This window comes from Salvia hispanica, chromosome 4 (assembly GCF_029641045.1).
Source record: "Salvia hispanica isolate PSC_SH4W2 chromosome 4, Shi_PSC_v1, whole genome shotgun sequence".
In the NCBI taxonomy this organism is placed as follows: Eukaryota; Viridiplantae; Streptophyta; class Magnoliopsida; order Lamiales; family Lamiaceae; genus Salvia; species Salvia hispanica.
In genome coordinates, this window is record NC_142695.1 from 39,395,697 (window position 1) to 39,422,106 (window position 26,410).

At 37.0% G+C, this 26,410-nt stretch overlaps 1 protein-coding gene across 1 annotated transcript; it reads right to left on the bottom strand.

Moving 5' to 3' along the window:
- Positions 1–15,841: 15,841 nt before the first annotated feature.
- LOC125195118 (uncharacterized) lies at positions 15,842–16,474 on the bottom strand. The gene has a single exon (XM_048093312.2). It carries the CDS (start codon positions 16,425–16,427, stop codon positions 15,933–15,935), a length of 495 nt encoding a protein of 164 aa, XP_047949269.2. The 5' UTR covers positions 16,428–16,474; the 3' UTR covers positions 15,842–15,932.
- Between the last annotated feature and the right edge of the window lie 9,936 nt (positions 16,475–26,410).

Genomic DNA, 26,410 nt, shown 5'->3' on the forward strand with positions numbered 1-26,410 from the left:
AAATTCGTACAAAACCACCCACTAAAACCATGTAAAATCCAAGTATGTCAGGCCGGACCCATTTTCATTCACTTTTTACTTTCTGCTCTTCCGCAAAAGGACAACACCTACGTTCATGTTCTTTCGCAAGAGCATGCTCATGGGTCCCACTACTCTATTATTAAATTTAGATAAAAACATTTCCACAACATTAAGATGCATTAAAAATACCCAAAGTACGATTATAAATTACTAAATAAATAAAAATTACATAATTAAAATCCTAAAAATTAAAAATTACATAATGAAATTCATAAAATTAAAAAAACTCATTACTTGTGGCCGGATTTCGCCCAAATGTGTTGGATTAGGTCTTCTTGTAGCTTAATGTGGGTTTTGGTATTGCGCATTGTGTGTCTTGTTTCGATCCTATCGCGCACCGTCGTATGCACACCTCGGCTTGGGGGAGACTGTGTGGTTGAGCCTCCGGCTTCATCCTCGTCGCAAAAGTTAGCCGCCCTAGATCTTTCGTTAGCTATAATAATGTTGTGTGAAATAATACACGTGTACATGATGTCGGCAATATTCTTTGTGTACCACAGCCGAGCCGGGGTCTTGACAATGTTGAATCGGGATTGAAGGACCCCAAAAGTTCTTTCGACGTCTTTCCGAGCAGCCTCTTGACGCTGCGCATAAAGAACCCGTTTCGGGTCTTGCGGCATGTTGAGCGTCTTCACGAAAATCGACCACCTTGGGTAGATACCATCGCCGAGATAGTACCCCATGTGGTATGGATTTCCGTTGACGGTGAAGTTGATCACCGGTGCTATACCATTCAAAACATCATTGAAGAGGGGGGAAGAATAGAGCACATTCAAATCTTTGTTGGATCAGGCCACACCGAAATATGCATGCCAAATCCATAAGCGGTAGTCGGAGACCGCATCAAGGATGAGCGTTGGACCGCCGTCTTTGTGACCGCTTTAGTGTTTTCCCCTCCAAGCATTCGGGCAATTATTACACCTCCAATGCATGCCGTCAATGCTGCCAAGCATACCGGAAAAGCTGTGGATTGTTTCGTGAAGATGTAGCAACCATTGACAATCTCCGGTGGTGGGAGCCCGAAAGAATTCCTCACCGAAAGCAGAACGAACGCCGGTGCAAAATATTTTGAGGCATAGGATTCCAGTTGACTCACCCACATGCAAATACTCGTCGAATAGGTCAGCCGTTTGCCCGGTAGCAAATTGTCGGAGGGTACAAGCACACTTTTGCAACGCCGAGAGACTTTGCTGACCGGTTTTGTCTCTACGTGATTGGAAGTATTCAACACGGATGGATAATGTGTTGACAATACGCATAAACAACCATTTTGACATGCGGAAACTGCTGGGGTTTGGAGCCCCTTGCACAGCGGAAGACTTGTACAAAACAAATAAATCAGACACGAATCTATTTGACCGATTATGCGATTAATCTATTCACATGTTAAACAGATAATTGCATGCTAGAACGCAAATAATTCATGCTCATAGAAAATAAATCCTAAACATGATTTCTACGGTTTAGAGTTACCGATTTGATTCTCCAAAGAATCGACGATTGCTCGCGCCTTCTCCACGTGATGATCTTCAATACTAGACCACGGATCTTCTCTCTGGTTCCCGAACTATATCTCGATATCAGGGTGGGCTGATCTTATCAAAATACTAGGACTCGAATAAAGAAGACAGAAGAAATCCTTTTGGGAAAAGGAGTAGAAATCGAAATTCTCCTCAGCTGGAGAGTTTGAAATTTTCGAAAAATTAGAGAATGAAAATTGTGATAATTCTGTCTCCTTTATTCTCCTATTTATATTAAGTTCCTTTTGGGCCCAAACAGGGATCTATGGAAGGTTTTGGATATGGGCTCATCCAATTTACTTTTTACTAATTAAATTGAACCCACAATTTAATATAAGTTATAATTGGAATATTACGAGCAGCCACTACAGAAGTAATATTGAACTCTCCCCATCCAAATCCGAAATTACAAGTAATCCGGGTTTCCACTTTTATTATTTATTTCCCGCGCTTAAGATATAAATGTCCATTAATTAATTAATGCCTGCTATGGACTTAATTAATTAATATCTTATTAATTCCAAGAGTGGACTTAGCAAGAAACATTTATTTATTATTCATAGAGCGATAAAACTCCAACTGGCCAGTTTTCTGAATAATAAAACCTTGTTTGAGCTCCTCTTGAGGACATTATCAAACGAGACTCACCTCGTGCACGATTCAACATAATAGCAATCCTAGCACCGCTAGATATTAATCACCACTACCCAATATATCAGGATTATTGGGTTGCGAAAAACCCGCACCATTTGATAAGTCAAAGTAGTGCATAATCAATACCGTATGCTCAATACTAACATATGTAGATTAAGAAATAATATTTTATCAAGACCTAGTCTTTCAGTAGATAGCATAAAGACACGTCTTGCTGTTAGATCCGTTCAGTGCTATACCACACCAATGTCATCTTATTTCAGTAAGGCTTAGAAATATGCGGACTGACATTGCAACCTTTCACGATAGGTAGCCAAAGCCTATCTAGGTTGTGAAATTCTTCTTTTTCTTTTGCAAAGCATTGCATAGATCTGACCGTGTTACCTTAAAGTGGACGACGCCCACAACCGGTCTACTAAGCAAAAGACTTAGACTTTGTTTACTTCTTATACATTTAAATGTTTGTAAAACATCTTATAAATGCACAAGCAAACACAATGTAATAATAATAGTGATTCTATTCGTGCGAGACTGCTCGAATAAATACTGAATCGGGTTAAAAGTGGATTATAGAGTTTTACGTATACAAGCAAGATTCTATTCGAGCGAAACTTGCTCGAAACATGCTTTTCAGTATACCAAACCTAACAGAAACGCAGCCGGAAGTAATCTGCCGGAAACCGCAGCTCATCGTAAAATTAGTCGTCAACGAGCCTTTCTGGGCTCCCTCCCGGTCACGAGGGATGTAGCGGCGATTTGATCTCGTTGGTCGGGGGAGGAGGGGCGGGGGTAGCGGCGGCGACATAGGCTTCACATGCAGCACGATATTGTTGATAGTATTCTTGTGCTTCGCGCTTCGCTTTCGCAACGATATCGTTCATATCCATTTATGAATTTAGAGAGTGTTTGAGTAAGAGAGGAAGATGTAGGTGAGTTGTACTGAAAAAATATGAGAGAAGTATGGGTGAGAGAATTTGATGTGCAAAATAGATGATGAATGTGTATATTTATAGGTGATTTTGGGATTAAGATTTTTTTTAAAAAAAAATTCATAAAAATTTCAAAAGAACAGTAATAAAACGGCTATATTTTTTGAAATCAAAAAATATAATTTTTTTTAATTCATGGTTTTATTTTCGATTTTAAAAAAATAGCCAACAGGATTGTCATTGGCCAATTAGAAGCCGCCACGTCAATCTGCTCATCGGTACGGCGGTGCTCGATCCATCGAGCAAGGCCGTGCTGTCGGCAAGAGTACAGCGACAAGCAGGATGCTAGCCGCGTCGTTGGCACTGCGCCTGCTCAATGTATTAAGCACCAATGCAGGTGCTCTAAGGAGTAGTAGTTTACAGTAGATTGAATGTTGAAATTCGTCATCGTAATCAAACATATATTCCCTCTGTTCCGTAATAGTAAACACATTTCTTTACCAGTATGGAGATTAGAAAAAAGGTGTAGATTAGAAAATAAAAAGTTAAGTACTACCATAAGAGAAGAAAAAGTAAAGATAATAAACTAATAAGAGAAAGAGAAAAGTAAGATTGTAAAAATATATTACTATAATTTTTATTATAAAATGAAATGACTCTATTACTAAAGAACGCCCAAAATAAAAAATTGACTCTAGTAGTGGGAACGGGGAGCCGGATTACTATAGTATACAAAAAAATGTTTTATCACATCGAGATCTTTAGTTAAAGTACCCAACTTCAGTTGCTAGTGGGAACGGGGAGCCGGATTACTATAGTATACAAAAAAATGTTTTATCACATCGAGATCTTTAGTTAAAGTACCCAACTTCAGTTTCTTGGATCAAAGATCGCAAATCGGCAGAATTTGAATTTTGGGTCGCCAAGAAATAAATGGGTAGTTTTATGTTTCAACTGATTTTTGAGAGATTAGGTATATTTGTTTGATGCACGTAATTGCAAATTGTACAAATGAATTATTCCAATTTTGGAGTTGATGAGTTAAGAATCTATCCAATATTTAATCAAAACTAAATAATATTATATGGCTAACGAATTTGTAAATTTTATATTCAAACGATATCAATCGATTTGTTGTAATCCATATTCTTAGAATCCATCCTAAAAATTATATAATCACGCCATAATGTTAGTAAGATATAAAAATATTTTACAAAGACCAGACATATGAAGTACAAATTCTCCAGTAAGATTCATGTATTGCATTTATTGTGTGATATTCATGACAATGCAGATTTTGGAGTTGTCTTATCAAGTTTATAATTTTCATCATTATTCAACAACCAACTCCTTTTGTCCTTGATGATGATAATCCATCTTGACTTACTCTATCAAGGTATTTAATTTGATATTCATCGTAATCAATAGTACGGAGTATCATAGTAAACATTTTATTTAACTCTCAAACTTAAAAATTAATGCACATTCCATCACAAAAAAATAAACTTAATTATAGATCACGATGCAATTTTTATTTTTTCCGTAAGAAAAAGATAGAGACATTATGATATTTTTAATAGTAAAAAATTAGACTCTTATTAAAGAAAAAATTTTACAAAAAAAAATAGTGACTATTTATAATTATTTTAATATGTTTTAAGTATAAAAAGTTATATAAACTGAAATAAATTTAAAATTATACTCTCTCCATCCCATTTTAACAATCCTTGTTGAATTGTGCACGAATTTTAAGAATGAAAAGAAAAGTAGGTGAAATATGATGACAATGGAATGTGAATCTCATTTTATATACTTCATATTACTTTTATACTAATAAAATGCGAGTAAAATGGAATTAGTTGAATGTAATACTCCATCCGTTCCATTGAAAATGACTCACTTTCCTTTTTAGTTTGTCACAACTAAGATGACTCATTACTTAAAATGGAAACACTTTTATCTCTACTTTATTTTCTCTCTTACTTTACTCTCTCCTCTCAACACACAAAATAAAGTTGCATAAAATCTTGTGTCGCCCAAGAAAGGGGTCATCTTCCTAGGGACGGAGGGAGTACCTATTATCATTTAGAGCTTCCACAGTGGGACGCCCTATGCACCGCCACGTCAGCATTTTATCCTTCTCCTATTCCACCTGCAGTGGGGTGGACTATAGCACGCCCTAATCTACACCCTAAGCATATTACTTCTATTTTGTATATATATAATTTATGCAAATTTATCAAGCAAAATAAAAAAATAAAGACAACACAATTAAGGCAAATCCTACATTTACTTAATTAAAAAAAAAAGGTTACAAAATAAGAAATTAAAAAAAAAAGTTACAAACTAAGAAAAAAAAAGTTACAAACTAAGAGATTAAAAAAAACGCCCCATCGGCTCGTCTAGAGTAGTCCCAACCTCCGGCTAAGGCCATCGATCATCCGCTAGATGCCTTCTCTTTGAGCCGGGTTGGTCGCCTGCATCAGAGCGTTGTGCGCGTCCAACAACGTCCTGTAGTCGGAGGAGGCCACCAAATCCGTATAGGCATGTGACGCAGCCGAAGTCTCGCTCGGGGTCGGGCTCGGGGGCTGGTTAGACGGCGCCGCGGCGGATGTGGTCGCCTTGCCCTTGCCCTTGGCAGCCTTGATGCCAGGGGGACGCCGGGAGGACATCGGTGTGCCGGAACTCTCATCGTCGAACACCGGATTGTTGAGGTCCATTGGAGACGCGCCGCTCTCGCTGCTTGTATAATCAGCAAAGGTGCGCTTCGACGCCCTCTTCCTCGCCGTCGTCGATGGGGGAATCACATCACCAACGAACTTTTGTTTATCCCTCAAGAGCGCCTGGGACTGGTAGTGCTTGAAATCGACGTACAATGACACGTACGACTGCATCGCTTTGTCCCGCACATCCACGAGACTCTCGCCACCGCCCTGCTCCCTCTCGCACTTCTCATACTCCCCCACGAACAAATTTACCTGCTTCTTTATTTGATCTCAGTGCTTGCGGAGTTGCTCCCTGTGGCGCTTGTAGGCGTAAGCCGGCTTGGCCGCGTTGTATTTCTCGGCGATGCGCTCCTAATACGCAGTCACCTTATGGTTGTTGGCGAACACCGGATCCTCCGAAACATCAATTCAACATCTCGTCAAGACGATGGATTCGGGGTCGGAGTAGTTCGTCCTTCCGGGGAGAACTCTTCACACACCTCCGTTGAAGGCAACTTCTGGGCTCGTACCTTGGTCCGCTTCTTCTTGGTGGCGGAGCCCGATACGGCGGTGGCGGCGGCGGCCGGAGGGGCGGTGGAGAGAAGGCTCCATGTCGGACAACCCGTACGAGTCGGTGCTGAAGTCGGGATCGTACTCGGTGTTGGTTTCGAATGGCCAGTATTCGTCAGGTTCTGTACCCGACCATCGTGCACCACCGAACATCGGACTATTCGGATTTGGGTAATCTCCGGAATCCATTTTGCTTGAAATGTAGAAAATGTAGTGTGAATTTGAGAGTGAAGAGAGTGAAAAATGAAATGAAAATCAGAGGTATATATAGGTTTAGAAAATTGAATAAAATTAAAAAAAAAAAAAACGGAAATGCGTTGCATTGTCCTACCCATCGTCCGCGTCGTCCACAGTGGCGGATGATGCGATGGACGATGGGGTATCCTCCGTGCATCGTCCGCGAACGATGTATCGGGCGCAGACGATAGTTAACTCATCGCCCGCGCTGCTGCAGTGGCAGACGATGCGACGGACGATGCATCGTCTGCACCACTGCGGATGCCCTTATTAAATATCTTAACTACGATTCTTAACGTGGAACAGACTAAAATGAAAAACTGAAACCGCTAAAGTAGAACGAAGAGAATAATAAAATACTTGTCAGCTTCATCTTGTGATCTACAATTTTTGATCATTCTTTAACAATGTTTCGTCCTTTTAAGAGTATACACTTTTGGTTGGAGACGAATTTTAATGCATAATTGGTAAAGTAAAAGTCTAAAGAGATATAGAAAGAAAAAATAATTAAAATATTATTAGTAAGGGATGAGTCACACCTCAATAGAAAGAAAATAGTTTTTAAAATCAGAAATTGCATACTCTTATAAAACAGACTAAAAAAGAAAGAGTGTATATTCTTAAAGGACAGGGGCAAATACTAGTAGTATCCCTCCGTTCCATATTAATTGAGTCATTTTTCTATTTTGAGATGTTCCACTATAATTAAGTTATTTCTATTTTTGGCAAAAAGTAACTCATCGCTTACTTTATTCTCTCTTCATCTCTCTAACTACATTCTCTCTTACTTTATTCACCATCCACTTGAGATACAATTCATAATTTATGTAAAGAAAACAATTGCCTCAATTAAAAGCATCCACAATAGTCTAGGACGGACGGTTAGTCCACTATTGCAATAGGCTAACGGTTAGGACGAGCGCGGAGTGGATAAGAGGTCGGGCGTGGGTTAACCGGCTAGCCAAATTATATTTTACTATTTTTTATTTTTTAAAAAAAATTTATTTATAGTCTATATTTACAACTCATTGCACTTTATTTTTTTTAATACTCCATCCGTTTTTTAAAAATAACAACTATTTCCATTTTGAGTTGTTACTTAAAAATAGAAACTTTAGAATCTTTCTATTTTAGGACATAGACCCCACAATCCACTAACTATACTTTCACTACTTTTTCTCTTTTTCTCTCTTATTTTACTCATTTTTCATTTCCTCTCTCTTACTTTACCAATTTTTCTCACTTACTTTACCAATTGTGCATTAAAACCCGTGTCATTTCAAATGTTTCTATTTTTTTAATACGGAGGAAGTATTTGATAAACACTATCAATTAAAATGAATTAAATCATATTTGTCAAATCATTTGTTAGGTTAGAGCATTGGTTAAGCTATTGTTAGCCTATGCTACGCTGTTACTTGGCTAGGCAGTTGCTAGGCTGTGGGAGAAAGAGTTTTTGGTTAGGCTATTACTAGTCTGATACTCCCTCTGTTCCCTCATGGTTGAGAGAAACTTTTCGGTACGGAGTTTAAAAAAGTAATGTTGTGTGTGTTAAATAAATAGATTAAAAAGTAGGAAAGAGAAAAAGATAGAGATAATAAAGTAAAAAGTGAATAATGTAGAGAATTGCTATATATGGAATGATTCAACTATAAATAAATTTCTTAAAATGAAAAAATGACTCTATGAGACAGTGTTTTAAAAATCGGACCGGACCGGCCGGTCCGGCCGGTTGGGCCGCGAACCGCCAAGGTCTCCGGTCCGATTTGCACGTCAAAACCGTCGTGCAGTTGAACCATTTTAGACCGGCGAAACCGGGCGGTTGGACCAGAAACAGCTAACCGGTTGAACCAATTTCCCAATTTTTTTTTTGTAAATCCACAGTTTCAGATCTTGTTTACCTCTGGTTTGCACCCTTCTGTTACGCTGGGTGTAGATTTAGAGAATGATCGATAAGGATTTAGAAATAAAATAGCTGAAATTGAAAAACGAAACAAGGGTGTGAAAAGTAAAATGAGGTAGAGAGGTTGAAGAAAGAGAGAAACTAGGAAGGGAATGATGATTCCAAAATATTGAGGGGATATTTTACATTGGCGGCGTAAGGGAGTTGGATTAGGGTTTAGAGCATCTCCACCGACGGCGTCCCGGTAGGACGTCGCGGAAGTCCGACCGGACGTCCGCCATTGTGAACGAAAACGTCGGACACGGACGTCCCGTGAGGACGTCGGATATCCGCGCAACGGGCGGGCAGACGTCCGCCATTGTGGCGAGGGTCGGACGTCCGACTTAAAATTTAATTTAATTTTTTTTAAACTCTATAAATACGGCTCGTTGAACTTCATTTCATTCACACCACTTGTGTTGACAAGTTTCTCTCTCTAATCTACAAGTTTCATTTCTCTCTCTAAATGGAGTACAATAGGAACTCCCCCACCACGAGAGGATCAAACACACCCATGTTTCCTGCCAGACGGAGGGAAACTTTAATGCGGGGATGAATCCCCAAATGGCGGGAATGAATCCCCAAATGGCAGGGATGGCGGGGATTACTCCCCAAATGTTCTACAGTATGTACAATTGGATGAGTCAGATGGGTGGGATGATGCTCGGGGCAGCGAGGATGGGCGGTATGACGCCAAATATGGCGGGGATGGTTAGGACGATGTAGCACAAGAGCCCTCAGACACTTAGGGAATCTGTCTATCGCCCATATATAGATTTGTTGTCCGATGATTCCCCTAGTACTGTTCCCGAGACTCGGTACGCCGGCATCGAGACTTTCTCTTTTGAGGAGTTGGGGCTATCGCCGATTCGTGAGACTCTCGATGAGGCGGAGCCTGCTGCAAGGGGCAGGGGCAGCGGCAAGGGCAAGGCCAGGGGCTGGGGTAGGGGCAAGGGCAGGGGGAAAGCCCCGAGCTCTTCCTCGCAAACGGGGGCAGAGGAGGAGGAGGGTGAGGAGGGGCGGGGGAAGAGGTCGATCTGTACCGTGTGGGAAAATGCCACGCTTGCGAAGTCCTGGGTCGGTGTAGTCGAGAATCCCTATGTCGGGGTGAACAAGTATATTGACCGATTGTGGCATCGCATTAGTGAGGCCTACCTCATACACAAACCGGCTGGGGCGAAGCCTCGCAGTCCCGAGCAATGCCGGAAACAGTGGGATCGGTTGAGGCCTAAGCTCAGTCGTTTTGCCGCCCTCTACCAAAACAACCTGCGCATGGCAACCAGCGGCATGTCTGAAGAGGATGTGAAGAATCGGGCCTTGTCCCAGTACCCCGACAAAGAATTGAAGTTCAAAGATTTTGACCAATGGGAGGCCTTTCTCGTGGTCAGGGACTCGCAAAAGTTTTGTGCGGGTGTCGACTCGGGTTGGAAGCGGACGAAGATCAACTCTTCCGGTGAGTACAGCAGCAGTGCTGGTTCGCACGAGCTCCCCGAAGCCTAGGAAGTGTCCCTGCTACCACGATCAGACTCTCGCCGTCGTTGTCGCCCAATGGGGCAAAAGGTTTCGCAGCGGATGGCGAGGGGAAGCGGCAGCCGCAGCGGATCCTTCGAGGTCGAAGGAGGCCCCAGATGAGTACGACCGTCTTGCCCGCGCGGCAGCTAACGAAGACCCTGAGTCAGAACATGCATAGGTAGTATAGCACGAACGATCCTGCGTACAAAAGGATGTGCAAGGATGTGATCGACGCATGTCGGCGCGATTTAGGAATGCCACCCATTGATGATTATGGTGTCGAGATTGGGGGCGGGGACGTTGGAGGTGGCAGCGGCACGGGCGACGAGGACGAGGACGAGTGAGAGCCGAGGGTTGTATTTCTCGACTTTTTATGATTATGTAATTTTTAACTTAATTATGTTTTTTTTAAAGTATTATGTAATTTTTTTAATGAAGTATTCGAATTTTTCCGTATTCTGTGTCGACATTTTAATTCCATAAATTTTAATTCCGTAAATTGAATAATTGTGAATTTAATTTTATTGCGGGAAGTCCTAGTGGGAAGTCCTAGTGATGTGGCAGTGGAATGAGAAGTCCTAGTGATGACGTGGCATGAAGTTTTTTAGAAAGTCCTAGTAGAAGTTCTAGTAGGAAGTCCGCCACCGGAGATGCTCTTAGAGGATTTAAATAAGGGTGTCGTGTGGCAGTAGGAGGCATTGGGAAGACAAATCTTGAATTTTAAAATTTACAGTTTTATTTTATGTTAGCAATATGAGTGTTATGTTGATTTATTAATTTTGCAACTGTGGCGCATGGGTTAAGACTAAGAGAAAGTATTATATATATAATATTTTATTTTGGAATTGAGAATGATGTAAATAATTATTTGAGTTTATTATTTTAATTTGTTGTTATTTTTACGTATTTTGTTAAAGAATATTTGTTAATTAACCATGAATTTAGATGCAATTGCGTAGATTTAATGTCATTTTAAGTTATTATGTATACTAATATTATAATATATGTTTAATTATATATGTGCTACAGTATTCTAGTTTGATCATTGGTTCGATCAGTCCGACCAGTTAAACCGTGAACCAATATCTATATCGGTTCGCTTATTGGTCCGGTTTTTAAAATATTGCTACGAGGGAATGAATGAAGTTCTATTTAGATGCTGTAAAGGAACGTTAAGGAGTATTTACTTACAAAGCCCAAAAAGTCGTAAACGTCACATCTTTTCTCAGCACTCCCACTCACGTATGTTTGTTAACAAATGATAGTGAAATTATTAAATGAACTGAAAGCTAATTCGAACAGTTGCATAAAATTGATCTTAACAATTACTCACGTATTGAAATCTAAGAATTCGAACGATTGCATAAGATTGATCTTATCAATTAATAAGTAGAATATTTGTATAGATGCATATATAGCATAAAATTTCAAATTAACATCATATTATGCGTTACTTAGTAGTAGTACTAAAATAATATATTACCTTCGTCCCATGATGATGCCTTTTTCTTTATAATTTATGCCGAATAAAATGATATGTTACTAAAATAATAAAGTAAAACCATTACATTTTTTTTTCTCAAATAAACATGCCCGGCCACTTTTCCTTATTTCCTTTAAAAATCCAACTACTTTCTCTTTTCAATAAAATAATTATTTTTCTCTCATCTTGATATACACTCCCACATCATTATAACGATGATAACCTAACTCATAATTAAATTATGTATTATGGTCCTATTAAGATGATAAGCATCCATTAGTGTTATAACTATTACCAACTTTTTCTTTTATAAGAGAGAAAAAGCTCAAACCACCTAGAGATCGGTGAGCAAAGGAACCAAAGATCTGTATCAACAAGCTAGTCCAAAAAAAAAACAAGCAAAAAATACCTTAAACCAAAAAAGAGCAAGCCAAGCAAAGGAAAATCACCCTCTAAGCAGAACAATGAAATCAAAAACTAAACAAACTTAAGCCAAAGCCACCAAGCAAAAATTGACTAGAAAATTAACTATTACCAACTTTAGTCCGACAGATTTCAAAATAGACGATAAAATTCAAATTGCACACAATGTCCATTTTAAAAAATATCAATAGGAGTATTATTGAAAAAAATGAATTTTATTAGTCATAATTAACTATGTTCTCTTTCTTATAAAATACCTCACAACTTTGAATTTATATAACTATCCCAATTTAAATCATTTTTTTCAATAAATATATATCAATTGTAAAGATAATTTTATAAGATATCTAACAATATCTCAATGGCATATATTCCAATAATAACATTTGATATCGAATTTTCATAAATTTTGGTAATCAAATCAATGTTCACACATATATCATAAAATGTCAATATAATACATGTAAAATGTCAATATAATTGTTTTGACATACTTATGTCATTAGACTGATAATTTAACATCACGAGAATTACGGAAAGGGTCATATACTCTCTCCGTCTGCGAATAGAAGCCCCATTTCTTTTCTGCATGGATTTAAGAAATGTTAAGAAAAGTGGATGGAAGAATGTTAGTGGAATATGAATCGCACTCGTATATAGTATTAATTTTAAATGATATGTGAGTGGATTGAGTTAGTTGAATATGGGGGGCTCTTTGCCATTTATAGTAATCATAAACCGAGATTCTAGTCCGCAAACGAGCCAAAGTGAAAAAACGAGACTCCTATTCGCAGAAAGAGGGAGTATAAAATACCGTGAGATCTTTGAAAACACATGATACTATTAGATACCATGAGATCTTTGAATCCAATATGCTATATAAATGTTGGTAAATATAGTTTAGTTATCATTTAATTATTAGTACTAATTTAATGTAACATATCTCGTGATTATCATTATGAAAAATACTAACTATATTAGAAATGTGGAATTTTAGAGACGTCATAAAGTGTATAATTATTCAAATACGCACCAATTTCTCACGGTCAAGAATCATGTTTATCTAACATATGCATCAGTTTTTCACGGTCAAGAATCAAGTTTATCTAACATATGTAATGGGTTTTGGTAATGGGAATGGAGCACCTTTAAGATTTTGGTATGATAACAAGTAGATGGGGAAGAGAGGTTCGATACTCCCTCTGTACTAATAAGATAAGTGAGTTAAATTTCTTCGAATGTCCTACTATAAGTGAGTTATTTCTCTTTTTATGAAAAAATTATCTATCTAATTTTATTGTCCACCTAAATTATTCTTCATTTACTTTTTTATTTTTCACCTTTTCATACTTTATTCTCTCTACTTGAATTCTTTAAATATCAATTCCTTAAATCCAGTACCCAAAAAAAGTGTTTCGTTGATCTTGGAACGAAGGAAGTACTATTTTTTCCAAGGCTTTTCATGTTATCAACTCAGAAGAACAAGTTCATTGTTTTAAGATCAAATGGACTATATTCAGATAGTACTACTAGTACTTTAATGTGAAATATGTGTAATATTTAAGATTTCACGTACTCCCTCCGTCTAGTGCATATGACTCCACTTTCCTTTTATGTTAGTTCCTACGAAGATGACCTATTATTAAGAGCATCCATAATAGAAATAGGCTAGCCTAGGCCAGCCACTCTCTCTCCCCGCCACGTCAGCAGCACTAAAAATCCACCTGTCACATCAGATTTAGGCCAGCCGCAATAAAAATAATTAAAAAACAACTACATTTACGGAATTAAATTTACGATTAAATTGCGGAATTAAATTTACGAGACATATACAGGAAAATTCATTAATTGCATTAAAAAAAAGTACATTCATTTAAAAAAATATATTACATAATAAAGAAAAAAAACTATCGCCGTGCAGTCTTCCGTGCCCACAACTCTTCAATTATATCCTTTTGGAGTTGAATATGAGCATCCACTTGGTGCATGTCGGCATATTCCTGGAGGCGGCCGACTTCATCGAGAGGTACCCCATGTCGTACGCTAGGGGTGGCCGTTCTGTGGCTTGGACCGGCTTGATCGTCATTGGCCCAACTAGTCAGTTGTACACCTTCGTCTTCGACGATCATGTTGTGCATGATAATGCAGGCGTACATTATTTGGGAAACGCATTTGACATCCCTCAAACGCGTTGGACCCTTAATTGCCGCCCATCGAAACTGGAGCACACAAAATGCGCGCTCCACGTCCTTGCGCGCCGACTCCTGTCGTTCCGCAAAATAGGCCTTCTTGTCATCCGCCGTGTGCCTGATCGTCTTCACAAAGACCGGCCACCTAGCGTATATCTCATTCGCCAAGTAGTAGCCCATATCATGCCGGTTGTCGTTGGCCACAAATGAGACGGTTGGACCGATGCCCTGACACTTCTCATTGAAGAGGGGCGACGAGTTGAGGACGTTGAGGTCGTTGTTCGACCCGGTTACCCCAAAATACGCATGTCAGATCCACAGCCGGTAATCAGCTACGGCCTCGAGGATCGTCGTGGGATTCTTTGACTTGTAGCCGGTCGTGTAGGCCCCCTTCTAGGCAGTCGGACAGTTCTTCCACTCCCAATGCATACAATCTATGCTGCCTAACATCCCGGGAAACCCATGCTGCTCCCCGTGCATCTGCATCAGATTCTGACAATCTTGCGGGGTAGGGCTTCGAAGGTACTCCTCACCGAAAATTCGAATCACGCCCTGACAGAAAAACTTCAGACATTGCAGAGAAGTCGTCTCCCCGATGTGGAGGTACTCATCTCACATGTCTGCCACGCCTCCGTAGGCCAACTGTCTGATTGCCGCCGTGCACTTTTGGATAGGGGTGTGGCCAGATCTGCCAGCCGCATCGTGCCTGAAGCGGAAATAAAGATATCGACGCTCCAAAGTGTCAACGATACGCATAAACAACTCCATGCGCATTCTAAAACGCCGCCTGAACATGGTTGTTGTAAACCGCGGGTCCGGAGCGAAGTAGTCGTCATATAGGCGCTGATGTACAGCTACGTGATCCCGATCAATCACTGCTCGGCGGTGGACAACCGGTGGAGGGCGAGGTACCGCCTGCTGTTACACCCTTCGCATGTAACGCTCCATCTCGCGGTTCATGTAGGCCTCCATAGCCTCGTTCATCTGCCGTTCGTACTCCTCAGCATCCCCACCACTACCACCACTACCACCACCGCTACCACCCGCGTTACTCATCCCTCGATGTTGCTCTTGTACAGAAATTTAGAGAGAGAGAAAACTCGTTAAAACAAGTGGTGTAAATGAAAATGAAACTAAAATCGCGTATATATAGGTTTTCAAAAAAAATTTAAAAAAAAAATGAAAATTGGCGCTGGCCGATCGGCACGCCACAATGGCGGCAGCGCATCGGCCAGCGCCCTCTAATCGGCTAGCCCACGCCAATTTTTACTCCGATTCGCCGCTGGCCGACTGCAATGGTTCGGCTAGCAACGCGAATCGGCTAGTCAGCACTGTGAATGCTCTAAATTTAAAAATTCTTTTAATTCTCCTTTATTTATTTTCTCTTATTTTATTATCTTCCCTTATCACACAAGATAAGGGGACGCAGAAACTCACCCAAGGAAGGGATTCCTTGGGACGGAAGGAGTATTCAAGGACCTAAGGTGCAGTAGAAACATGAGTTGTTTTGTGTTGTATCAAGCTACAGTCAATTAGGTACTTTATCATTAAAAGATGAAATTAAACGACCCAAAAGTAGATATAGTGACACATGCGTAATTAAATGATATTACTGGGGTGAATGCCCCGCTTAATTAATAGGGAGTGGAGTATATACAATTGAATTCCTACATTTTGAATTTCCTATTCATTCGGGTATGACATTCAACCTCGCCGAGAACTTCCCTCTCCGCCGCCAAGATCCAGCATTTCCCGGCGGATTCTTGGCGGAGAAGACGACAACATTCCGTCCAAGAGCAGAGCTGGCTTTGACGGCCAATGCGGCCATATCCTGGGGAAGGAGGCGGCGGTTGAGAAGGGAGAGGGGAAGGGCGAAGTAGATTTGGCCAAGCTGGAGCTCCTCATCGTCGGTGACACCCAAAACGACGTCGTCGAAACCCATTTCATCGGAATTGCAGATAAAAGAGTCAGGAAACTTTTGCAAAAGGTAAGAGACTCTAACGGGATGCGAGTATTCTTGTAGTCTCCCATCTTCCAATATCAACTTAGCCGTCGCTACTACACAACTTGACTCGCTAGAACTGCATATCCCCATTTTTGTAAGCAATCTCAGCTGAGTGGTTGTGTGTGTGGAAGGAAGAGAGAGATAGTGCATATATATATATATATATATATATTGCATGGATATATAGAGAGATGGAGAGAATATAATTCATAAATTTGTAAGGTAGTGGATGACAGGTTGTAATGCTGGAGAGTACAGTATCCCTAAATTGTGACCTACTTTCTGCAAAAGGGTTGGAGATTGTCATTTTCGGTATAATAATTGAGGCCACTCTACTATTCTGTAGGGTTACAAGACTTTACCTTTTCACTTTCTTGTTTTTATTTCAGTTTATTACCTACTCCCTCCCATAATCCTAAAAATTTTAGTTAAGAAGTTTTAAGGGCATCCACATCGACATTGAAACGGACTAAAACGCTCTATGCACCATCACGTCAGAATTTTATCTTCCACCACTTCCACCTGCAATGGAGCGGATTATAACCCGCTCCAAGCCCCGTTCTAAGCATTTTACTTCTATTTTGTATTTATATAATTTATGCAAATATATCAAACAAAATAAATAAATAAAAACAACACAATTAAGGCAAATCCTACATTTACTTCATTAAAAAAAAGTTACTACAAAATAAGAAATTAAAATAAAAAAAAAGTGCACTACATATAAAAAAAATCTCGGCTCGTCTAGAGTAGTCCCAACCTGCGGCTGAGGCAATCGATCATCCGCTGGATGCCTTCGATTTGAGCCGGGTTGGTCGCCTGCATCAGGGCGTTGTGTACGTCCAACAACGTCCTTTAGTCGGAAGACACCACCAAATCCATGTAGGCATGTGACGCAGCCGAAGTCTCGCTCGGGGTCGCGCTCGGGGTCGGGCTTGGGGCATGGTCAGGCGGCGCCGCAGCGGATGAGGTCGCCTTGCCCTTGGTCTTGGTAGCCTTGATGCCAGGGGGACGCCGGGATATCGGTGTGCCGGAACTCTCATCCTCGAACACCGGATTGTTGAGGTCCATTGGAGACGCGCCGCTCTCGCTGCTTGTATAATCAGCGAAGGTGCGCTTCGACGCCCTCTTCTTCGCCGTCGTCGATTGGGGAATCATACCACCAACGAACTTCTGCTTCTCCTTCAAGATCGCCCACGACTGGTAGTGCTTGAACTCGCCATACAATGACATGTACAATTTCACCGCTTTGTCGCGCACATCCGACAGACTCTCGGCGCTGCCCTGCTCCCTCTCACACTTCTCGTACTTCATCGCGAACAGATTAACCTGCTTCTTTATTTGATCCCAGTGCTTGCGTAGCTGCTCCCTATGGCGCTTGTAGGCGTGGCCTCGTTGTATTTTTCGGTGATGCGCTCCCAATACGCAGTAACCTTCTGGTTGTTGGCGAACACCGGATCCTCTGAAATATCAATCCAGCATCTCGTCAAGACGAAGGATTCGTCCGCGGCGTAGTTCGTCCTTCCCGGGGCGAACTCTTCACACACCGCCATTTGCCGCAACTTCTGGGCTCGTGCCTTGGGCCGCTTCTTCTTGGTAGCGGAGCCCGACGCGGCGGCGGATCGGCGCGAGGTGCGGCGGCGGGTGTGCGGTTGGGAGAAGGCTCCATGTCTGACAGCCCGTACGAGTCCGTGCTGAACTCGGGATCGTACTGGGTGTTGGTGTCGAATTGGCGGTATTCGTCGAGTTCTGTACCCGGCCATCGTGCACCACCGAACATCGGACTATTTGGACTTGGGTAGTCTCCGGGATTCATTTTGTTTGAAGTGTAGAATATGTAGTGTGAATTTGAGAGTGAAAGGAGTGAAAAATAAAGTGAAAAGTGAGAGGTATATATAGGTTTTGAAAATTAAATAAAATTAAATTAAAAAACAAAAGCACGTCGCATCGTCCGCGGATGATCGATTGGGCGCAGACAATGGTTAACCCATCGCCCGCGACGCCACAGTAATGAACGATGCGACGGATTAATCACTTAAACTCCCTTAATCCTATCATTTAAGGATACATTTTGACTTAATATGTATATTTTTTAAAAAAGAAGTTATGAAGAGGAATCAGTAGAAATAAGTTAGTGAAAAAATAAGAAAAATATAACATCTCAAACATAAGATTCTTAATTTAAACAATGTTAACCAAACTCTCATGAAAATATATGCCACCAATAATATAGGCAGAACTTTAGTGCCGATTTGGTCCCTAGGTGGTAAAAAAGAAAATCAATTAAGTTCACTTGCAAATGGTAAGGAGGGAATATTAATTTATAATAAATATAATTTGAATGAGTTAATGAAATATATGGTCTATTTATATAAAATAATATAAATAATATAAATTTAATATAAATATTCTAAAATAATAATACAGGATATTTAATGATTGCGTAAAATAGTGGAGTACTACATTTTTATGAATAAATAAATTAATTTATTATAGAAGTTGTGGTCGCATGGGATATGTATATACTACATTATATTATGAGTAAAATGTTATGACTTGTTGTGTAATATTTTCCTCACGAGTAAATAAATGTTTAATTTATTTTACTATTTTAATACTATAACTGTAGTTACTTGTCTCATTTACTTGTCACATATTCTATTAGTCCACTTCTATTTTATTACTGGTATAAAATAAAAACATTCAAATGGGATTCACATCTATTTTATTAGTATAAAATAAATAAATTCAAGTGATCAGATTCACATTTTATTAATTATATTACTTCTATTTCTGAAAATTGGAGCAATAAAATGTGGAGTATTGGTTATAGAATGGAATATGAAACTACCGGAATAATGTTGAGTCACGTAAGATAAAATAATCTATAAGTTGAGAAAATGAAAATTGAAAAAAAAAATATTTATGATAAGATAATATCGAAAGGCGAAATGTGCACATATGCCAATTAATGTACCAAAAACAAAAATTAGTTGGCAAGCAGCATAATTTTACATTTTAATTTACTACTACTCCTATAATTTTGCAATTTTTTCCTTAATTTTACAATTTTAACTGAGCAACATCTCAAATACAAGCCCCATGCAACCTTTTGTGCTGCCAAATTCTTGCAAAATCTGCTAACATTCCTAATTGATTTATCTTCAAGTTTTGTTTTATTAGTATATTTTTAATTTTGGACACTTAGAAAACGTGCCAAATGCCAATTGCAACTCTCAGCACTCTCTTAACTTGAGTACTGCGTAGAATTTGTTGATAACGTGAGAATTTAAGAGAGGTGTTTGGCCTTTGTTATTTATGTGCCTTTTGTTAATTTTTAGGCCTTTCCTCTTTCGTATTGTGGCAACCTCCAATCCACATGGTCTTTTCTATAAATTAATGGGTTTAACAGATTGGAGATCATGAAAGACAACAACCAACAACCATTCTTTATTCTTTCTAGCTTTGTACTCCCATATTGTAGTGTATATTATAGGAGCATTGTTGACTTAATTTTCAGAATTCCTTCAAATTTGTCGGTACCTAGTGAATTTAAAGTGTTTCTACACATTAAAGAAAGTCATTTTTATATTGGGTGACAATTAGTCAATTCGAGAGTATAAGTCAAAGCGTATCTTGTGAAAAGGGCACTTTCATCAACTTAGACTTACCAGTGTAAAAATTACTGCTAGACGTAATTAATCCAATTGGCAAAAGTATACTATAGTATAACTATTGAATCAGATGTGTGGTTTTATTATTTATTTTTATTTATTTTTATGGTGGGACTGCTTACGCTAGTATACACCTAACAATAGCCAATGCATTGTGACTTTATTTGGCAGAATTCGATCCATCAAAATCATATTGCATTCAATATCATGACCACACATAGTCACCGGCAAGCCGCGACAAAACTTTCTATCTTGAAATGGATCTTTCTAAAAAATTAATATAATTATTTTTGGATCTTGCCAGCATCATAATGATTTTTGGTTAGTAAAGGTTTAATAATTGGATAAAAGGTACAGACAAAAAAAATGGCACCCATTAAAAGTTTCAATTCAACCAAAATGAACAATAAGATTATCAACTCATTGATATTTAATTAAGTCACATCTAGTCAAAAATCAAAAGACAAAAGAGAAGGATGAGGTTAAAAGTCTAAGGCGCGACCTTTAACTTTAAAGTCATTTACTAAGCCAAAGAAAAAGACAAAAGAGAAGCGATTAACAAATCCACGATCAACATACCTCTCACCAATAAATAAAGCAACAAAAAGAGACAACTAACAACACAACCACAAAAAAACGAGAGTTCTCTCAACCACACGCAAAAGAGGGCAAAAGAAGCGAGATGAACTTTACATTTATATCGCTCAGCAAGTGGTATTGATTCTTCGATAATTTCTAGACCACCTTCTAACTTTGACCAATTCATAACACTGTTCTCCTTGTAGAAAAAAAAAGACTAGTCATTACCCTTGAATCCATAAGCCAAGTCTTCAAAGAATAAATCTTTTACAACATCCCAATTTGGCTCTAATATTTGAAAAATCGCATCGTTTCTAAGTAATCATATGGACCACAAAATCATACATAAAAATTGGATGATCGTATCTTTTTATCAACTTTATAAAAAGGTGCATTCGTATGAGAAAGATTTATTTGGAAGGGTTGTTATAGTACTCTACTCCCTAAGAGCTTTTAGATAATAAAAAAAGGTGTCTACATTTGCATTTATTTTCAACTTGTGGTTAGATGCCAGGTTTAAATTGTAGGGTAGGGTGGATCAAATTTTAATAAGCCCCACTCAAAATTTATTAACTATTGGTAATGAATTTTAAATAAAGTAGGTTTGAACACGAGATCACATGCATAGAATTTAATATAGACATTTTTTAGCGTAAACTCCGGCAAAAAACTTCAGAAGAAGACAACTATATAACGAATTACAATAAATAGCCCTCTATTTTTAGAGTAAAAATGCTTAAAGTATGAAACTAACGAGCAGAGTTCACCAAGAATAATGATAATACAAACTACAAACAACACAAAATCCACATTAAACCATAAGAGGAACAAGAAGTTAGAGAAATACGAGAGCTAACTCACAAACAACAAATTAGGTTGTTCTCTTTTAGCAAAGAGATCAGACATGCAACAAATCCAAAGAACACTAACTAAATACGAAGTAATAAACATAATTTGTGCCCATCGGTAATTTTCGAGTATTTTTACTACTATCTATATTGCACCAAGAGCCCTCTTTAACTGTTTTGTCTCCTACCTTATCATGAACATAATGAGTAATGAGCATCGACCTCAATCTGAACATAGTAATTATATCGTATAATGGCATTATATTATACGATAGATTAATAAAACATAATGATTAATGAACATAGTAATCTATCGTATAATGGCATTATACGATAGATTAATACTCCCTCCGTTCCCTATTAGGAATCACTCTTTGACCGGGCACGAGTTTTAAGAAATGTAAAGAAAAGTTGGTTGAAAAAGTTAGTGGAATGTGAGACCCATTTTTTTATATTGATTTTATAATAAAATGTGAGTGAATTGAGTTAGTGGAATGTGGGACCTACTTACTATTTATGGTAAAAATGAAGTGTGACTCTTAATTGGGGACGGACCGAAATGGAAAAGTGTGACTCTTAATGGGAGACGGAGGGAGTAAAACATAAGATTCACTATTTGAAGGCTAAAAAAACTAACTCAAAAATCATCAGTATAACCAGTAAACTAATTTGGATTATTTTATCAATCAATTTTATCACACAGTAGATGATGCATCGTCAAAAGAGTGGAAATATGGAAAGCAAGAAAGTTAATTGAAGATATTAATGAAAAGTGATGAGGTGACATAATGCAATTAGGTACTAATCCAACAAATTTAGGAATGCATGATGATAGTTTTTTCATTATAAAATTTAATGGAAAAGATTTAACATATAGTGTGTAGTAAAATTGCAGATTGAGCCCATTCCAGACATGGTAGCTCAATCTCAAATAACTCAATGTGAATTAAAAGAAGCATATAAATTTGGACATGGGTTTGCAGAGGAAACACTACTGAGAATGGGCCGGATTACATTTTGTTCCATACTCAATTTTGTGAGTCGGCATTTCTTCTATCAGTTAGTACAACTTACACACACACACACAAACGGTCATGTTATTCGATTGTTGTCTAATTATATACTATGATATATCCATATACACAATATATTTAAAGTATGTAAAATGTTTTTTAGAAACAAAATATAGTCAATTTTCTGTACTGACACGATGGGTATGCACGTAGTTAATGAGTTTGGGCCCTTATCGACCCAATAAGAACTCGATGATTTCGGGTTGAATTCGGATTATTCGTTAAGAAATAAAATTAGTATTTTAATTATTTTTATTATTTAAAAAGGTATTATACTTTAGTTTTATTATTTGGATTTAAATTGTGATAAAATTTTAATCATTCATATGTTTTAATTATGTGATACCACGTTTTAATCGTGTAATATTATATTCAGGTCATTATCGTGGCGTGTCAAGCTAAATTGTATCGTAACATACTAATGTTAACAGAAGGGTTGACAATTTTAATTCGACATGACATGAAAACCCTACAGAAACACACACAAAGTTAATGAGTTGCTATCAAATTAGAACCCGATAATTTTGGATTGTGTTAGGGTTTGCCTTATTCGGTTGGGTTGATGTCGGATTGACACAATAGCAACTGAATCTGAAACTATCCAACCCATATGATTATCCAGCCCTAATTTTAAGTTGGAAACAAAATATTATAGTAATTCTTTCGAAAAAAATCTTTTCTGAACATTTTAACAAATATAGAAATTAGATTGTTTCTCTCTCAGCTCCTTTCAAAGATCAAACTATAGTAATTAATACGATCTTACACAATACTTTTGTTGAAAATGTACTGGCATTATTTATATAGTACGTGACTCAACAACACTACTAATAATTTTTTTCTTTCTTATTCGGAATAGACGATGGCAACAAATTCAAATAATATTACCCTTTTCCACCTATATAGTCTACACCATAGCTGACCTTATAAAGTGTCGATCCAAAATGTCGAATTTTTCGACTTGGACATAGAAAGTAGAAGTGCGTGAATCTTGAATTATTTGAAATGGAATCCGCCATATTATTTAATTATGCAACTGGAATCTTTTTGAATCAATATTGTCGAAGTCAAATTAATTAATGCTTGTTTAATTAAGTTACAATCTTTTTGAATCAATATTATTCGACTTGGACATAGAAAGTAGAAGTGCGTGAATCTTGAATTATTTGAAATGGAATCCGCCATATTATTTAATTGTGCAACTGGAATCTTTTTGAATCAATATTGTCGAAGTCAAAATAATCCATGCTTGTTTAATTAAGTTACAATCACCATCATTTGCCAAATAATTATTACTATTAATTAACTCGGCTTGGAAACCCAGTTTGTATATTAGTAAATTAATACTACTAGTAATAATTTTCAATAATTTATCATCTAAGAATTTTGGCAATATACTCTAAATAAAATTTGGCGACTTCAAGTATATATTCCATCCGTGATCAATTTTGCAGATAAAGTTGGTGTAGGTGTATACGGAATATATTAAGCTTAATTAATGTATTTTGAGATTTCGGAAACTTATATTTAGATTATTTAGGTGTTCACAATTTAGAAAACATGTGTTTTCCCAACATTATTTTCAAATTTGTTATGCACATGCAATATAATGGAGTAATAAATTACTGAAGTCGGAATAATTAAAAGTTAAAGGCTCATAAATCATAATAATACCGACTCTTTAATAAATTAAAGAAACATTTTATCGTAAACATTTTTACTTGATAACGAATTGAATTAGACGTGTATGGTGAATCCGTCCACACTCCAGAACGCTTATCCTCAAAGCATGATGAAAGATGAATAGACATTTTTAATTTCTCATCATCTTGGATTATTTTTCTTATGAAACCATAATATCTAAAATATATAATACGGTAATAATAATAATAATAATAATAATAATAATAATAATAATAATAAAATATATTCTCATATAATTTAGAGTGAACTACAAAAATAGTCCCTAGACTATGCGTTTATCTCGCCGATGAACCATGGCCTTTAAAAATATCTCCAGACAACCCTCGACTAAGCGTTTATCTCGACATTGGTCATTTTTCACTGTTTCGTGGCGAAAATACCCTTTTGGGGGGTTTTGAGGGGTTTGGACAATTTGGTCTTTACATTTTAAATCTGATATTATTTCAATGATGTACTAAATCTGATATTATTTCAAAATTATCATTCTTCTTCCCTTTTGTCATCCCTCACTTTGTTTCTTTATTTCAATATTAGATTTAATTTTATAAAATTAAATTTTAAATTTCAATTTTTAAATATCAATAAATTTTTTGAATTATTAAAATTACTATTAAACATAACAAATTAATAGTTTTAATCAATATTTGATAGTGTCAAATATTTAATCAATAAGGTACGAAGAAACCTTAGTTTTAATCATAAATAGATCATATAACACGATTTATTGCGAAATAAATATGCATCTAATGTAAGACTAATATAATTTTCGTTTATTAATTTGAAAACAATTAAAATTAACTAGAAAATTTCAACAAAAATTCTCCTATATCAAATTTTTAGTCAACTTCATAATATTTTTAGTCGAATTCTCCTATACATTAGATGCATATTTATTTTGGAATAAATCATATTATATGATCTATTTATGATTAAAACTATTAAATATTGATTAAAACTAAGGCGTCGTCGTACCTTATTGATTAAATATTAGACACTATCAAATATTGATTAAAACTATTAATTTGTTATTTAATAGTTATTTTAATAATTAAAAAATTTTATTGATATTTAAAAATTAAAATTTAAAATTTAATTTTATAAAATTAAATCTAATATTGAAATAAAGAAACAAAGTGAAGGATGGCAAAATGGAAGAAGAATGATAATTTTGAAATAATATCAGATTTAGTACATCACTGAAATAATATCAGATTTAAAATGTAAAAAGACTAAATTGCCCAAACCCCTCAAAAGGGTATTTTCGTCACGAAATAGTGAAAAAGGACTATTTTCGAGACAAATGCTTAGTCCAGGGTTGTCTGAGGATATTTTTAAAGTCCAGGGTTCATTGGCGAGATAAACGCATAGTCCATTAACTATTTTTATAGTTCACTCTATAATTTAATAAGCTTGTTTGACAATCCCTTAGAAAAATAGTTATTACGTATATTTCTTTTCAGTATTGATTTCATTTAGTGTCTTTAATCTCTATACAAAGAATTAAAGTATTCATAATTTCATTTTAAAAGGAAATTATTAATAAATGGAGTATAAGATATAAAGTTATGTTGATAAAAAAAATTATATACTTTATAACATATTAACATTAACATATTCAAATGAAAACGGAAAACCATAGGGCACTTTTATATCAAATAAAGATACAATTAAAATATTACTCCTTCTATCCCATTTTAGCAGTCTCAATTTACTATATATGAATGTTCCACTTTAGAAGTATCGATTGGAATATTTCATAAATGGTAATATACCTCACGTTTCACTAACTTTTTTTTCACTCGCATTTTATTATAAAACTAATACTCACTCCGTCCATGAAAAATATGCACTTTGTGAATGGTATGAATTTTAATGTAGAATTAGTAAAGTAAGAGAGAAGCGAAAAACGTAGAGAAGGGAAAAAAATAAGAGAGATTTAGTGTTAGTGGAATGTGGGGTCCATATTATTAGTAAGAGAAAAGGGAAAAAAGTAAAAGAGAAGTAGTGTTAGTGGAATGTGTGATCCATTTTATTTGAATGTGCCCTATTTTTCATGGACAACCAGAAATGACAAATGTGTCCTATTTTTCATGGACGAAGGGAGTATATAAAAGTAAGATCCGCATTCCACTATTTCTTTTCACTAACTTTCCTTTACATTTCTTAAAACTCATGCTGAACTCAAATGGAACTCCTAAAATGGGACAGAGAGAGTATATAGTACTTCCTTGTTCCATAAAGAACACTTTCACTTTCCATCTGTCCATAAAAAAAAAGCTCAT

Coding starts and splice junctions, on each gene's coding strand:
- LOC125195118 (XM_048093312.2), bottom strand. CDS start 16,427: ATGCAATATATATATATATATATATATATGCACTATCTCTCTCTTCCT.